General features: G+C 36.8%; 1 protein-coding gene across 1 annotated transcript; it reads right to left on the bottom strand.

Moving 5' to 3' along the window:
* Positions 1-772: 772 nt before the first annotated feature.
* On the bottom strand, positions 773-14,786 carry LOC103710631 (UDP-galactose/UDP-glucose transporter 5B-like). The gene is made up of 11 exons (XM_039124217.3): positions 14,144-14,786; positions 11,950-12,063; positions 11,781-11,873; positions 11,556-11,621; positions 10,072-10,170; positions 4,741-4,820; positions 3,131-3,243; positions 2,002-2,090; positions 1,431-1,517; positions 1,279-1,347; positions 773-1,196 (listed from the first exon to the last, which is right to left on the bottom strand). Exons 1-11 carry the CDS (start codon positions 14,252-14,254, stop codon positions 1,095-1,097), a joined length of 1,023 nt encoding a protein of 340 aa, XP_038980145.3. The 5' UTR covers positions 14,255-14,786; the 3' UTR covers positions 773-1,094.
* Between the last annotated feature and the right edge of the window lie 1,790 nt (positions 14,787-16,576).

The following is a 16,576-nucleotide window of genomic DNA, read 5'->3' as shown; positions in this document are numbered from 1 at the left end:
AAGGTTTCTAGCACAAGAACTATTGCAGGTGGTAGAGGGTAGAACGATTCTTCCTCAACTTCTTTCTGTCTTCATCTTTCTCCTCCTTCAAATCTTGAAGGAGTTCAAAAGTGCAAGCGGCACCACATTCTTTTTCCTTCCCTTCTTTCTTTTCATCAGCGAATCCAAGCAATTCCGCGTACGTCTGAGTGAAAAAGCTAAATCCCTCCAATCTCCTCGTGGCCACCATGTTTGCAGCCTGCATTCCCTCCCTTCTTCTCTCTCTCCTCTCCATTACTTCCTCTTCCCGTCCTCCTCACTACTAATGAACGCATCCCTAACTTATAAGGAATGAACAACTCTGGTCCTCCATCGGCCCCGACCCATCGACCATAATTCATAAATGGACGGATCTGTCCAAAGCCACATTAGGCTTTGCCCTCATACAGAATCCTCACGAAGGAACTTTGATTAATTTGGCCCGTTTGAGTCTAGCACTAGCACAACTCATATTTGGATTGGACATTTTGGCAGAGTTTTGCTAGGTCTTCAAGCTTTTTATCCAGTTCCATGTTGAAAGCAAGGATATTTGGATTGGCAGCTTCTTGTTTCACTGGGTTTTCCCAGGCTCCGATCGCTGTATGATCTTCCAGGGGTTTCAGAAGAACAACCTTCAAATCCGGATTGATGCATATGCGATGCCACTGTTGATCACAAATAGTCATGCAAGGGATTCATCCTAGCTCCGGAATCCCAATCAACACAAAAACTTCTCAATCACGCAAACCAGATGTTTGATAAAGCAAAACAAAAAAAATCATTTGAACAATTTTATTTTCATGTATAAGATGTGTAACTTGCGACAAAGGGAAAGAGAAAAAAATACTACTAACACCTTTATCTCCTATTTTTATTCTACCTGAAAGCATTGCATGTATCTGGGTTAGCAAGCTCGTCCTTCTCTTCTTTCCCCGCTATTTCCATCTACCTAGTTCATCCTATCAAAAATTCTTCCTGCAGGCCAAAAGATTAATGTGGTGGCTCCTGCCTCCATCTATCCATGATCCTGTCCACCAACCACCAATGGTAGAAAAGAACTAATTGAGGTTCCAGTGTCATGAATTATTGCTTGCTGAATTTGCATCCAGACCATTCCCTGGCTTGTGCGGTTTGCTTTTTAAGAAGCTCTTCGTGTAAAGAGCTCCAAAGACGATGGCCTGGAGAAATGCTGATGTTACTTTTAAATTCAAAAAACCATGAGACATGAAAATAAATTGATAGGAAGAAGGAAATCCTTACAGCTCCAATCCATTGTATCCAGCTAAGGGGATGAGAAAACCAAACACATGACAGTAATATGCTCACCAACTACACCAACGATGGACATGAATTTGTTAGATAGACAAATCCCATATGTTACATGAAAATCTCGACCTCAGAGCATCCCTTACCTGTCTTGTCGTCATTATTGTAGCAAATGTAAGAGCCCCAAATGTTCGAATTGTATAGTAAATAAAGAATTGACCGACTGTTGCTACCTGCAGACATAAATCTTGAGTGATCAAAAGGGAACTTGATCAGAAGATATGGCAAAATACCTAGTCAGTTTAGTTACTTCCTCCTTACAAAGTGACCTTAGCAGATTCCTTATTTTAATTAAAGAAGGAACTGAAGTTGGATGTTTACATAATAAACAACAAGCGCAGGCATGTGTGTGTGTGTGTGTGAGGGAGGGAGGGAGGGAGGGAGAGACTTGAGGTAAAAAGGTTCTTACAGTCTACTACCAAAAAGAGAAAAAAGCAGGGTTCTTACAGTGGACAGAATTGCAGCATCGTAGAAACAATCTTGATGACGAAGCAAAAAGAAGGAACTGAAGTTGGAGGTTTACATAATAGACAACAATGTGTGCAGGTGTGTGTGTGTGTGTGTGTGTGTGAGAGAGAGAGAGAGAGAGAGAGCGACTTGAAGTAAAAAAGGTTCTTACTGTCTACTATCAAAAAGAGAAAAAAGTGGGGTTCTTACAGTGGACAGAATTGCAACATCATAGAAACAATCTTGATGACGAAGCATAAAATCTACTGCTGAAATAAGATGACCCTGTGCGATAAGTCCTGTATTCAAAACAAACAATTCTTTTAGCAAGCAAAGAAATTTTAAAGCAGATACATGGCCATCTTGATACAGAAAAAAGAAACTTGATTAAAGAAAAAGGAAAATTAATAGCCCTTTACTACTACCAAATGGCTGACAAAGCAGGAACTTAAAGAAAACAAAAGCCCAACAGAAAAAGCAAGAAAATTTTATTTTATAAGGTGCCTGAAGAAAGGGACGGAAAAAGAAAATGAAGTAGCTAGGGGCTTAAATTCATGCAACATACCTGGAACTTAAAGAAACAAAAGCCAGAATCAAGAAAATTTTATTTTATAAGGTGCCTTGACAAAGGAAGGAGAAAAGAAAACAAAGATGCAAGAGGCTGAAATTATTGCAACAAACCATAATCTTGTATGTGGATACCATTGGAATTTAATGATACATTACAGGAAGCAGCTGAAACAAATAAAGAATTAAATCTTAAAACAACCATGTGAAAGTGCTAGAAGAACCTCGGACAAATAAAGTAATTTATAATTGCTTTAATGGTGAAAGAACTAGAGGACAAATAAGACTCCTCTCAGAGGTCGTAATAAGATTCCGTAGTTTAGGTAAGTGATCTTATCACTACTATCTCAAAATTTACAACTAGGGCTTTTAAAGCAAAATATGAATGTTGCAGTGCATCTGTAACATGATTAAAGATTAATTTGCATGTCTTCCAGTGTTCCAAGGTGGTCCTTGAGTAATCCAAACATGTCCATCTATGAAAAAAGATAGTCAAACAGAAGTTCAACCATCTATGTGCTTCTACACAAGATATACATGACTGCACACAACAAAATGTATAGACAAGAACATCTCCATGGAGCCACACGCCAACCTTTGAAAATAAAAAACAAACAAACTAATAAACAAGGCTTATCATCTCTAGTACTGTCTATTCATATATAGTGGCGCATGCAGCACATTACAATTTTTTAGGTCGAAAGTCAGCAACCAAACATTGAGGAAAATTTAAACCATAAAAAAGACAATCCAGAATGCGACGAGTGATTACCAGTTAAACTGAAAAGACAAGAACACATTGTTGTGTAGAATATTTGGTTATGGATTTCCATGTCATAACCCTTAAAAAGTTTGTCTTGGAACGTGCTCGTAAAGCCATCAAATCTAGAAATACATGAATCAGAGCATGAGTAGACAGATATAGTTATCAGTTTAACAAGATGCTCCAAAATGAATGTCAAAAGCATGAACGGACAAGCATGTATAAAATCTTTGACCTTTAGCTAAAAATATTATCAGAACCAAATGAGGATATATCTTGCAGAACTACCTACAAGAGAGCAAACACAGATTGCCAAAACCATTTGTAAACATGTAAAAGCAAATGAACAAATGCACGATGACACAGCAAAATTAAGACACCATTTCAAGGATGCAGAGCTAGTCAAAAAAGGAGAGCTAGTTCACTGACTACATTTGACACTAGAAATTCTTAAGTGGCATATCCTCGTGTATATATAACAGGTTGGTTGCAATAGATACAAAAATATCCACACAATAGGTGGCATTTTCACCAAAGCCTGAAGGACAGCTGCATTGTCTTAAATCATGAACCTTGCAATGCTAAATAGAATTTTGATCTCTCAAGAAACATTTTCAACTTTATGATAGAGCACACAGATATGTGTAGTAAGAAATGGTGCCAAGTCCGTGTTAGCCACATATAGAGAACTAGAACTGGCAAAAATTTAAAATTATATTTCTTCTGAAAGTTGGATGATGTTCACGAGTGAACTATCACAAGAGAAGTAAAATATGAAAGCAAGTTGACCCCTTTTTTAGCAACACCTAGGATTTGAGCCCTACGCCTACTCCAAGGGCAAGCTGTTAGGGAGATATGCCAACAGAACTAACATTTATTGGCAGAAAGTTAAACGAGTTTCCTTTGCTAATGCAAACATAACATATGCAAGTATCAGACTTTTCAAAGAAGCACACATAATCAAATTCATTGCTCATGATCAGCTTCCATCATCTGCTAACACTTTTAGCAGACTTCATTACACTATGGATGTCACCTTCTAATAGGATTAAAAAAATCCATCTTTTGATTGTTTAACATGAAACACTGTGATACCCAAAAAGAGGTTCCTTCCAAAATGATAGTGAGCAAGGGACATAAAATAGTGACAACATCTCCTCCCTTTCCTCTTCTCCTCCTTCCCTACATTGTCTCATCTTCCAATCTCCTTTATATCGCATCCAGGTCAACTAGATATCCACCAGATGATTTGGGTCCAACAAACGTGACCTGTTAATGAGCTCAGGTTGCAGGTCAGTCATGGCTGAATCAGGTGAGTTTGGTCCTGGACAGAAGAGGCCACATAACTTCCATTGACAAAAGTAGTTTTTCTTTAAAAAGTTTTATCCTAAAAATATAATGATTCTCCAAAAATTATTTGAATAATTTGAATGCACCTAACATTAGTAAAAATCAAAGTACTAGTCAAAACAAGCATACTTGGTGCATGTTCAGTTTTGTCATCTGAGTGGTACGCTTCATAAGTGACTAAGGAAAACGTGAGACTAAACAAAGGTATCAGTTAGTAAATTGTGTTATGCAATCATTCAACATGGGAAGCAATAAGCAGCAGAACATACCCAAGATAACCAATCATGAGCAAAACTCCCCAAACAGTGCTTTCTCTTCCTGTATTGTACGGACTAATGTCAGTTGATGCCTACATTTGAGAATTCAAAGTCAAAATATGTCAGCCAGCAACAATAAACAATATTCTTCAGATCTTTACTTTATTTTTTTAGACTAACAAAACAATTACTGAGCTAAACACCAATATCCACACAAACGTATTTGCATGTGGAACTCATTTATATTAGAATGAGAGAATGCTCATATCACTCACCTAACGAAAATTTTACAGAATCACTGTCAGTGTGAATGCTAAATTATTTATGTGGAGATATAGACAGCTTCAAAACAAGGGTCACTTATAACTTACATACATAAGTATTTTAATTACTTCAATTATTCCAGTGTGACTATCACCCTAAGAGAAAATATTAATTGCCCAGTTTTATAATATGAATGCATTTTTTCTCCTTGATAAATTAATCGGGATACTAAGATCATCACATTGCCTATCTTCTTTGCAGAAGCAGCTTCATGGGTATGATCATCCTACCTCTTATTATAGTATGTAGTATATGCAACCTAAGCCCTTTTGTTTAAGATCTCTTGGTGAAGTCTTCTTGATGTTGAATCACATGTATTATCTGCCCATAATAATTCTATATATTGTCAATCTGAATGACTTGCATTTGCTTAAATGTTGGTTCAACTAGTTATATTTGTAAATCCAAATAATTCTAGAAACCTGAAAATTCACACTTGAAGAATCAAGATATTATTAAACTTCTGAACCATATTAGATGTAGTGGACTTGGATGGCTATGCAGTACTAAAATAGCATGACTATATGATTATTGAATAATGATATAAGCAATGTCCACTTTTTGACATCATTTTGCTCCTTTCTTGCAGACAACGCTTTAAGAACTAAAAATTTTCAAGATAATCTTATACTAGAGTTGGTGCCCTTACGAAGCCATTTAATCTCACATCTGATATATTACTAATACTTATGCAATAACCTTCTTTCATTAACAAATAACAAATTCAATTTATCAATATTAACATGTGAAGTATGGGAAACAGTGTCATTAGCAAGGTCGGTGAGTTGCAGGATTGCTTAGATGGTACGCTTTAAGAAGTTGTTCAACTTAGTGCTCAATTGCTTACAGCTATAAGTATTGCAACTACTATTGAATTTATATCATAATTATAATCATATCACCTAGCCTTTTTTTGCAAGGTTCGCCATCTTGGTACCCGACCCCGTACCGGTGCCACACTAGCAGTACGGTATAAAATCTTTTCGACATACCGAGTGTCCATATGCCACCCGAACCGGGTATCAGTACCGAACCGGTATGGTACGATACGTCCGGTACCGCCCAATTTGGACCAGTACGGCGAACCATGCTTATTTTGGGTCGTTTTTATGAATCTTTGTACCACCTCTGATAGGAATACTTGGCAAATAAGGATCTATAAAAACCACCAAGAAATAGTTGAGAAAAGGCTAGATGATTATGATAACTGGAATAGTTTTGTATATCACCTTTATTCTTATAGACAAGTACTACAATATTTCTTCAATCATCTAGCATTTTTTTAGTTTTCGTATTTCATTAAATATGTTAACAAGCCAATTTAACCTGATATCTTCCATGATTTTCAAAAACCTCAATAGGTTTTTATCTCGTTCTAATATCTTATTTTTTTGTATTCTTTTTTTTTCTATGAGACGGATGAGTCATATCTATCTAGTATGAACACATCCAACAAAATCGGAAAATAAAATGTCATGAAATGGAAATAGAATACTAAAAGAGCCCTCCCATAGCCATGCCTCTTGAGTGATCAGCCACATAAGACACTATTCAGTCCACAGCTCTATTTGCCACTCTTAATACCAAGGTCCGCCGTACCGATACCGGTGGCCGGCCGGACCGGTACAGTACCGGTACGTACCGGCCGGTACCGGTGGTTTCAAAAACCACAGCGCGAGGTGCTGTAGTTCTTAAAAAAAAAAAAAATCGTACCGGTAAGAACCGGCCGGTTCGGCTAAAAAACCGGAAAATACCGGTTTTTTAGTGGTTCCGGTACCGGTCTAGGACCGGACCAGTACGTACCGGCCCGTACCGGCCGATACGGCATTCCATGCTTAATACACATGTTGCCTGAAAGGAGATACAGATGTCGTCCATCCTCCAAATGTCCAAGAGCAAGGGGTGGGCATCAATTGGCCTAGGTTGCCTCAATATCCAACCGATCATGGTAGAAGGGTCCCCCTTCCAAACAGATATGGGTTGCTCGAAGGATAGGTATATCATACTTGATGCCCTCCCATGCTCCTCTTGACTCTACCCCTAGAACAGAAATGTCATAATAAATCTGAGTCCAGTTCTCTGATCACAAAACATGAACCTCCTCTCCTACTCCATCTACCACAATACCATCCAAGTTAATCTTTTCAAAGCTATATCCACTTTGCTTTTATAGATTGTCTAGAAAGAACCTTAAATTCTCCCTGATTGTGCTTTTTCAATAACTTTTTATAGAGTCTTCATTTGATAATTTTACAAAATTTAATCTCCATATTTCTTTAATTTTCTCATCTTTCACTAATATCCTATTATCCTCACTTTAAATACATCTAACTACTGCTAAATTTAGATGACTCCCTTATTTGGTTATTCCATATAGTGATGGTGAATCTCAACTACTAAAGTGATAATCATGAACCTAGACAAGGGTGTTACACGATGATTGGCAGAATTGAAAACTAGATATAGTTGAAGCTACAATATCAATTTGATGTCACTATGGTAGCTGCAAAATTCCTAAATCTAGTTATTCTTACATGACTAGGTAACATGAAATAAGATAGTTGCTCAAATTCAATAGCATAATGGGAAATTTCAATTATTCTAAGGAAATATAAGGTGCTCAACATGGAAGGCATGGCCTACCAAGGGTAATCCAGATTTGATCAAGTAGTTTTATTACATGAATAAATCCAACATTGGTAATTTGGCCAATAAGAAGTGATCAAACATTTGGAAAGGTAACAAGCAAGCACGTATGGGTTTAGACTTTAGGCACACACAACATATGTAATGTTTTTATCAAAAATGTTTGCCAAGAGATAGGACTTCAATAAGGTCCAAGTAAGCCTAAGGAAATAGTGCTCTTACAGGTTATGTCAGCTAAGTGATAGAGAGCATGACATATGAAATTTCAAGGAACATATGGGATACCAATTATGTGGAGGAATTCAAATCTAGAAGTAGCATTATAAGGAAGGCCCTCTTACACATTGTTCCTTCTCTTAGGACTTTTGATGTAACACCATATTTCCTGGTCACTTACGACTTATAACTCAAAATGATAATATTAGACACCAATTGACTTAGAGTCAATAACTTGAATGTCAAGTTCAAGCCATCAAGGTGGATTGCCATTAATTGGGTCTCGGGAAAGCACACTAACATATTATCTATTGAATGCGATTACAGGAGGTACTGTGAGGGGCCACTTGGACTCTAGACGACCCTTGTGAGCCATCATCTAGCATGGAGAGCTTTTAGGGATACCATTGGATTGCAAGCCTCTATGTAAACTTTCATCCTCTATTTTCATTGCATGTTTCCTATTCTTCTTGCATAAATTGAGCATTCCACTATAGAATTCGGGGGCTACAAACCTCTTCAATAGGACTGAGAAATGAATCAATATATAAATCTACTTTAGGCACACAAGTTTAAGGTCAGATCTTCTTTTTCCAGATTGCAACTATACAAGTCTCATATATACAAGTTTTCAATATATGCCCTCTTGAATATATTCATCATGAAACTAGGTATTTTGCCTAGAAGGTATAGTAGAATTAAAAATTTATTGTGGTGAAGCCAATTTATGCACATAGGATAGTCTAATTTTTTATTTTTCCACCATGTATCATTCTTTTGGCTATTATTCTTATTTGTTAATGGAGAACATACACTTGAACAGATCTATTGAAAAAGCCTCCCGAAAGAACTGCAGCCAAAAAATCATACAAAATGTAATCTATGTTACCGGGACATTTTGATCTTAAGGTTTGTGAAAGTGCTGGCACAATTGGACAATCGGCCACAACAAGAAATTACATGATATGGCTAGGCACTCCACTAGAAGTGTTTTGCTTACCCCAACAAAAAGTGCGGACACCTTTTTGGGACAATCATGCGAGGGACTCTTAATTTCATCTAATGAACACTCTAAGCAGTCCTGACTGTGTTTTTATGTAAAATTGCTATAGTTATTTATCAACAGGAGCATCTTAATACATCTTAATTCATTTCAGAAGTAACCAAGTAATAACTAAAGCAACTTGCAAATTCATGTTTTTTTTTGGTTAGACAACATATATTTTTCTTTCCTTCCCCCTTTCTCAACTTTTTTTGGATAAATACCATGTCTAGATTTTTGGAGGCTGCCATTTCTGGCAATTGAGGATACTTAGACACTTGGCATGATATTGATTATAACTCATAAATAACCTCAGTGGGATTCTTTTTAGTCTGTGTTCAAACTGTCCAGATCAATTTTTGGCAGAAACAAAACCTCCCACTCAAAAGTCTAGGCATCAAAGAACTGTACTCTGGAGATCATTTCTTAGTTTGACCCATATCTTCATACATTTCCAACACTTAGTATTTATTGATTTTAAGATCTCATATAGAACTTACAGAAAGCATCCCCTAACAATACAAGTTCTGCAATCAGACTAATCTAGTCTAGCCAAACAAAATTACAATTGCAAGAAATAGACCGAGAGTTTATCAAGAATCAGCTGGTCCACAGCAAGTTACAATGAAATAATAGCATAGAGTTAACTATTGTGCGAACCCATTACACATTGAAACTCAAGATTCTTTCTATAACAACTCTTAATACTTGTCTTAGCTTGCTCCTTTTTCTTTCTTCTATTAATTTTTCCTAATTTTATGTGAACCATTAACTTGACATTGCTAACTCCAATCTTTGATGGCAATACTTTCTTCATATTAACACCTTTCTTCCGCAATGGCTAGCTACCCAAAAACCAGGTGCTACTTTCAGAACACTATGTTTTCTCCAAATCCACAAAATGTGTCGATCACATACATTTGATCTATCATTTTTTTGCTTAAGCACCAATATTTTTGGATAAACAAAGATTTTGAAGATCACATGAATAGAACACAAACAAGTAAAACAATGCACATGAGTGGATATCAACAATCTATTGAACCAAGCAATTACAAGTAAACTGAACAAATTAGACTAAGGTTAAATTTTTAAGATTTTAGCTCATTAATTACCGGATATAGAATGAATAATGAACAGCCAACTGTCACTAGCACAGCAAACAAATAATCTTTCCCATTGTATCTCTTCTGCATTATAAGCGTACTCCAAACCTGAATGAGTAATAAGAAGATAGTCAGAATGAAGGTACTTGACTGTAACAAAGACCAAAGTTACATAAATAAGCCTACAATTCATTTAGTGTAAATTTAGCTTAAAAGAAAATGTTTGGAGTTGCCGCTTTATTTTTTTCCCGTCTGTAGGAATGTGATTTAGGTCAAATATGTGTCTAGACTCAAGGAACATGAGAAAACCCAGGGAAATCATTCTACAGCCATTATGATATGTAACAAAAACATGGTGAGAGAGAAGAATGTCTCAAGTATGATAAAGGAGGCGCCGATGACACTTTATAGTTATGCAATCAAAAATTTGAATGTGGTGAGCTACAAGTCCAAGTTTGTTGCATAAACCAAGATCTTAGAAAATGACTAGGACTTAGAACTTGTCCACATAAAATGCATGTAACAAAATGCTCTAGTCTAAACCGATGTAGCCTTATATAGAAACCAACAGCAATGGAAAATCAATAATGTAGATCCTGACAGACTTCTCTATTTTATATATTTACGGGTAAATAATATATTGACCTGGTGCATAATGAATCTGCAAAGCAATTATTAAATACTTAATTTATTAATTAAGAACAAAAAAAATTAATTACATATAGGCCAATGATTCAACTAGCTAGTAGGAGAAGCAAAGCAGCTCAAGTTGACCTATAGTAGGCCCTAAATAGGCCAACAATTAGGAAATACGGGCTTGTTGTTACCACTAAACAGAAAAGAGCCCATGGAAAAGTTGTTAATCACTAGACCTTTTGTTGAGAAATGCATGTTAGCCAGTCTCCTTGAGAAGGAAATACTGGTGGAAGGAGAGAGACTAGATCCAGAATAAATCTGAATAAGTTCACTTGCTACTTCCTTCCTCTCTTATTAGGGTTCAGTTCCCTCTTCCCTCTTCCAATTACAGCCATGTGACACTTGAGCTTTCATTCTTCTAATCCACTCAACACTTCCATCCCCCCCCCGCAAAAAAAAAAGCACCACCCAAAAAAAAAAACAAAGCACCCTGCCTGATGCTGTTTTATTTTCTCTAACAGAACAGAGCATCAGATCTCATCTTTAATTTAGTAGAAACACCAAAGGTGTGAGCTTTCTCATAATATTATAGCTTCAGTCTTGTTCTATATGTTTCAAAAAAAAAAAGAAGGGTGTGAGCTTTGTCCTAAAATAAATCTTCCAAACATAACTAACCAGTTTTATCAGAAGTTAAGGTTTGGGAATAATCAAGTATTCACCTTTTCCACATCCCAGTAAGCCAGAAAAAGCAAAAAAGGTGGATTAAAATTAACATAAGCCATGTGAATACACAGGATACATGATGGCAAATATGTTTTTCACAGTCATCATTTCTAATATCTAAACAGGTGACTTACCATCACAGGTATCATTTTTGCGCATTTTGCAAGCGTCTGGACTGGGAAGCTTACATATTTCAGGGCCTGAAGATATCAATTTTCATGTCATTAAATACAGGGAAATTCATCAAAGCCCAACTTTCAATGGACAACCAAAGAATGGAGTTTCAGGCTGCAATGAGCTTATGTCATGTCTTATAATACGAAATTAACTGTTAAGCACACCAAATAAAATATGCATACCTCATATTGACATGTTGTGGTCAGTATGTTAGATATTGATACTCCACAGTATTTATAGATTGGAGCAGCAGGATCCAAGGATTTTTTACTTGCCTAAGTAAAGACAAAAGGAATCAGCAATCTTACTCCACTTACCTGTCCTAAGAAACAACATATTTAGGTAATTTACCAGTATTGTGGCTCCAGAAACTGCAGATGTCATAATACGGTTGCAGAAAACAAGAAAGAGAGAGTATTTAAAATATTCTTTGTTTTCGCCATACGGCATTCTCATGATCTTCTCCTGCAGGAGAAAATAATTTAAAGTGAGCAAAAGGCATCCTATCCAATAAGTTGCCAGTTTTAGACAATGATTAGGAGACTTGGCTGAAACTGCAAGGACCAAGAAATTAATGTATTATTGAATAACAGAATCTTAAAGTGCGTGATAACATCAATTAGTAAGATAAGACACACTTGCAGAAGCAAAAAGTTAAGATGAACAACTCGTACAGCCTTCACGCAGAGCTTCATAGCTAAAAAGATCCTTCCAATATTAAAATGTAATAAGTTGCTAATGAACAGAGTACCAGGCTGGCTACTGTAAAACATATGTAATAACCAATACATTCTCATGAATGTGTACTCTCTGTTGATCACCCATCATGATTAGTGGCACAATTAGAGGTTCATCAAGAGAAAATGAGAACCTTGTGAAATTCAATCAAATAATTAACAATTTGGACACTGGTGCTTTTCAGCAGAACAATGGGAAAACAAAAGGGTAGCAATTATGCACAACCTATTGGTGTTGTGATTGCTGTAAGAAAAATCGGCTGCCTGCAAAAATAATATAACATAGGAATGGAAATGCAAAAGCATTGTAAAGATATGTAGGTTAAGCTGCAGCCTTAGAAGCAACCTCGGTACTTGCTAGACTTCAGAGGCACCTTTAAGAAGAACTATATGCACGAGCTAGGTAAACCCACATTTTGAGCTTAAAGGACCAATATAGTATCTAAAAGGCTCATACATGGCACCACTCCTTTATTGAATTAAAAATCAATATGATAATGAAGTTAGTGAAAATCCAGCCACGGGTGTTTCTAATGTATTCCAACATGCCTATAGAGGTTTAGAAGACACACAGAGTCTTAGTGTTGGCAAACAGATAGAAGCTTTAACATGAAGACTGACATGTAGCCTAATCAGAAAAGAAAGAATGGCAATTCCCTGAATATAGATCCTAGGAGGATTACGAGCGATCGGCACCTCAAAAACACTTCTTTTTACTGAATTTTGTTTTGAAAAAGATAATAATTCAAATTACAATATCAGCTTCATATTCTAGTGTCTCGGACCATAAGGGGTCAAATGAACAAAAAAGAAAAAAGCATTGACATAATATAACTTTTGTTGCTATCATATATTGGAAAACAGATTAAGACAATTGACCTCAAAACTCATTAGAGAAGGAATGGATAGCTTGTGAGGATATTCACCTTGGTCTATCCAAGATAATGGTAATGGCATCATGTATAGCAATCATCTTCTCAATAAATAATATTCAATAATATTCAAATTTATGTTAATTGAGTTCTCTTTATTGGCATTAAACAACTTAATTAAGAGAAAACAAATCAAGGTAAAAGGAATGAAAAGTAGAAAGAACCACTATACTCCTACAAAGCTGGGTATGGGTCCCAACATCCCATGCCAGGAAAGCCCAACCAGACAGCACCACCAACCTACCTCACCGCCCGTGCTAAACTGGCTCTTCAAATGATGTCGAAAAGGGTTTAGGAAAGCTCTGCTTTTTTCTTTTTCTTCTTCTTCTTTTTTTTTAATGCAACTCTGCTTAAATCATTTCAGATGTAAAACCCTAACTTGGCAGGTGCAGCAGCCAAGCTGGCAACCAAGTTGAGACCGACTGTAGGCAATCACACTACAACAGTGTGCCAAACAGGAGTCACCGAAAGCTGTCGACTTAGATCGACGATAGCTAGGTGTTTATTTCTTCCGTCAATGTTCTTTTGTGCAAATCTAGCGTAAAAAGAACTGCCTCTAACAAACAAAAATCCAATTTTGATAGCTTGTATGAAAGACTGCTTGCAAAACTTACGTTGTTAAAAAGTAAGAAAAAAAAGAAAAAAAAATTATTTTTTCATCAATTACAAAAACCAAAAAAGAAAGAAATAATGAAAGAAATCAGAACTTGGATTATTTTTTTTTATTATTTCATTTGTACCAAAACCAACCGCAATAAATTTGAATTGCATCGATGGGTAACTACTTGCATTTCTTGATATGAAATCCAAGATAAAATCCCCGTAATTGGACCGTAAATCCTCTATAATAGCAAAGAGCATGCGATAAATCGGTACCTGAAGGACCCCATATATGACGAGAGTACTCATGATCCCAACCACAGCAAACGTGCATTTCCACACCTTGTTCTCTATCACAGGAGCGAGAGCGAGAGGAGGCTCGGCCATCTTCCATCCAACCCGACCCCGATCCCTCGCTGTCCCCCAAGCCACCCCAATAACGAGAGAAAGATTTATTCTTGGACGCAAACAGCCAAAATAACAAAACTCCCGCACAAAAGAGACATTTGTTTTACCCCCTCTCCCCTTAGGGAAGAAGCCGATCGATCAATCGGAAGGAAGCCACAGGAGGGCCTGGAAAGGTGGGAGCGATCGCAAAGGTTTTCTTGGCTTTTCTTGGTCGATCGAGAGGAGAAAGATGGATTTAGGGCGTTCTGGGATCGCGAAAGCGCGGGGGAACGGAGAGACACGTGGCGGGAAGAGGAGAGGGCGACTCCGCCAGGGCGATTCAGGGGAGCGAATTAGAAGGGAGAGAAAGAGAGAGAGGGAGGGAGAGAGAAGCGTGGCCGGTGGCGGCGTCGGCGTCGGCGTCGGGGAGCAAGATAAGTAAGAGGTGGCGAGTCGGGGGCCGAGAGTCCGGCCGGGCTCGTGCGCGCGTGCGGCTCAACGAATAATGACGGAATCTTCCAAATGGATGCATGCTCTAGTGGTCGCTTATGATATATCTTTATTCTGTTTTAGTGGTATAATTGAAAAAGCTTTTAAAGTAATTTAATCTTGCAGCCACCTGAATGTGAGATGTTAAACTGGATGTGGAAGTTAAGGCTGCTGCTATGCCTATTTTTCACTTTTAAAATGGGCAGAAACATCTATGATCGTTTATATATATGTTTAATAGCAGAATTACATTCATATCGGATGCCCATCTATGAACATTGGTGGTTGGTCACTCCGGCGAAGTTTTTTTGGATCAATAAGGTCCAGAAGCCAAGAATTTTTTGAAATTTGTTGTTTTCTAATTTTTATGGATATACTCATATTAGAGTAGCATGAATCACCCATTTTAACCATTGATATATGGTGTTGTATTCTGGTGTCTTCCTCTTACGCACTTGTCAAGAATTCAAGGGTTAGGACCACTCTCTTTCTCTTCAAAAAATTGCTTGGGTCTCGAAGGTGCAGTGCTGATGTATTGTTGTTTGGGATATCTTTTGAACTCATTTTACTTCCTTTATGCATTTGCAGAGATTTTTTTTTTTTTTTCATAAGAACTCATTTATGGACCCATATCGATTTCATATTCAAAGGGAGATGGGGAAAAAATTGTATTCATCAACAATTTGAATGCATTTGATCCTTTGTGGTGGATTAAAATTATTAAAAAGTGTTGGGAGAGGTAGTGACGCGGAGTGGTTGAGAGAAAAAATAATGTTGTTATATATTAATTTATAACATTATTATTGAATAAGAGAATTATATATGTTCTTTCAATTTAATCAGCATATCTTTTTTGATATAGTTTCAACAAAATAGATTGCTTAATTTTTTTTATCCATGAAAGAATTTAAAAAAATAATAAATAAATTGCTTAAATTTAACAAATCTGACAACCATAACTAGCTCTTTTTGATACAGTATGAAGTGAATTTGTATGGCATTACAGATGGAGTGAAAAGCATATCCACGAGATAGCTTTTCTGCAAGATATCTATAGACTCAAAACACCGTTTCACTCCATCTGTAATGCCATACAAATTCACACAAGTGAACAATTAAAACCACCTTCTTTGGCTCAAGAATTGTAGAGTTAAATTCAAATAAAAATCATTAATAAATCTGCATCTATAATACTATGTGTGTGTGAGAGAGAGAGAGAGTTCTACGTACCCATTGGTCTAGGAAACTTTCTAATGAATTTGTATTTAACATTTCATTTAAATCTTTCTCCAATGAATTGGTTGTATATATTAATAAAATCACATTTACTTAATCATCTTCCACACTTGCTGTTTACCTCTCTCTCTCTCTCTCTCTCTCTCTCTCTCTCTCTCTCTCTCTCTCTTATATTTGTCTCTTTGCCAAGATTATTTTGCAAAACTCGTATGGATTATTAGAGTATGTATATATGTACATTGATTTGTTTTCATATACAAGTGAAATGAGAATATCTATCGATCCAGCCAAAGTCTTCCTCCATCACTCCATTGACATGAGGTCCAATTCCCTTTTCCCCTTTCCATGGCCGGTTAAAAGCACCATCTCGAAACCTTTATTAGGTGTTTGTTTCACCACTCTGAATCCCTTACGGCAACCTTCCACTTGCCTGCAACCCCAGAACCGGTCCAAAACTCAAGAATTGATACTGTGGGCAATCAACCTGTTTCATAAACTCTACCTAAAAGGCTGATGAAGGTTCCACCAACAAAGAGCAATTTATACCATACACTACATGCACCAACATGCCGAAACAAAGCGCATGATGAATAGGAT

This window comes from Phoenix dactylifera, chromosome 8 (assembly GCF_051530095.1).
Source record: "Phoenix dactylifera cultivar Ajwa chromosome 8, Ajwa_hap1_PhDact_Kaust_v1.1, whole genome shotgun sequence".
Lineage (NCBI taxonomy): Eukaryota > Viridiplantae > Streptophyta > Magnoliopsida > Arecales > Arecaceae > Phoenix > Phoenix dactylifera.
This window is presented reverse-complemented; position numbering and strand designations above follow the sequence as displayed.

Bases quoted from the DNA above. Each gene is read 5' to 3' on its own strand.
- LOC103710631 (XM_039124217.3), bottom strand. From the start codon at position 14,254: ATGGCCGAGCCTCCTCTCGCTCTCGCTCCTGTGATAGAGAACAAGGTG. The intron at 11,622-11,780 runs GTATGCATATTT...TGATATCTTCAG, and splicing joins CCACAACATGTCAATATGAG to GCCCTGAAATATGTAAGCTT. The intron at 1,197-1,278 runs GTAAGGATTTCC...GCATTTCTCCAG, and splicing joins GGATACAATGGATTGGAGCT to GCCATCGTCTTTGGAGCTCT.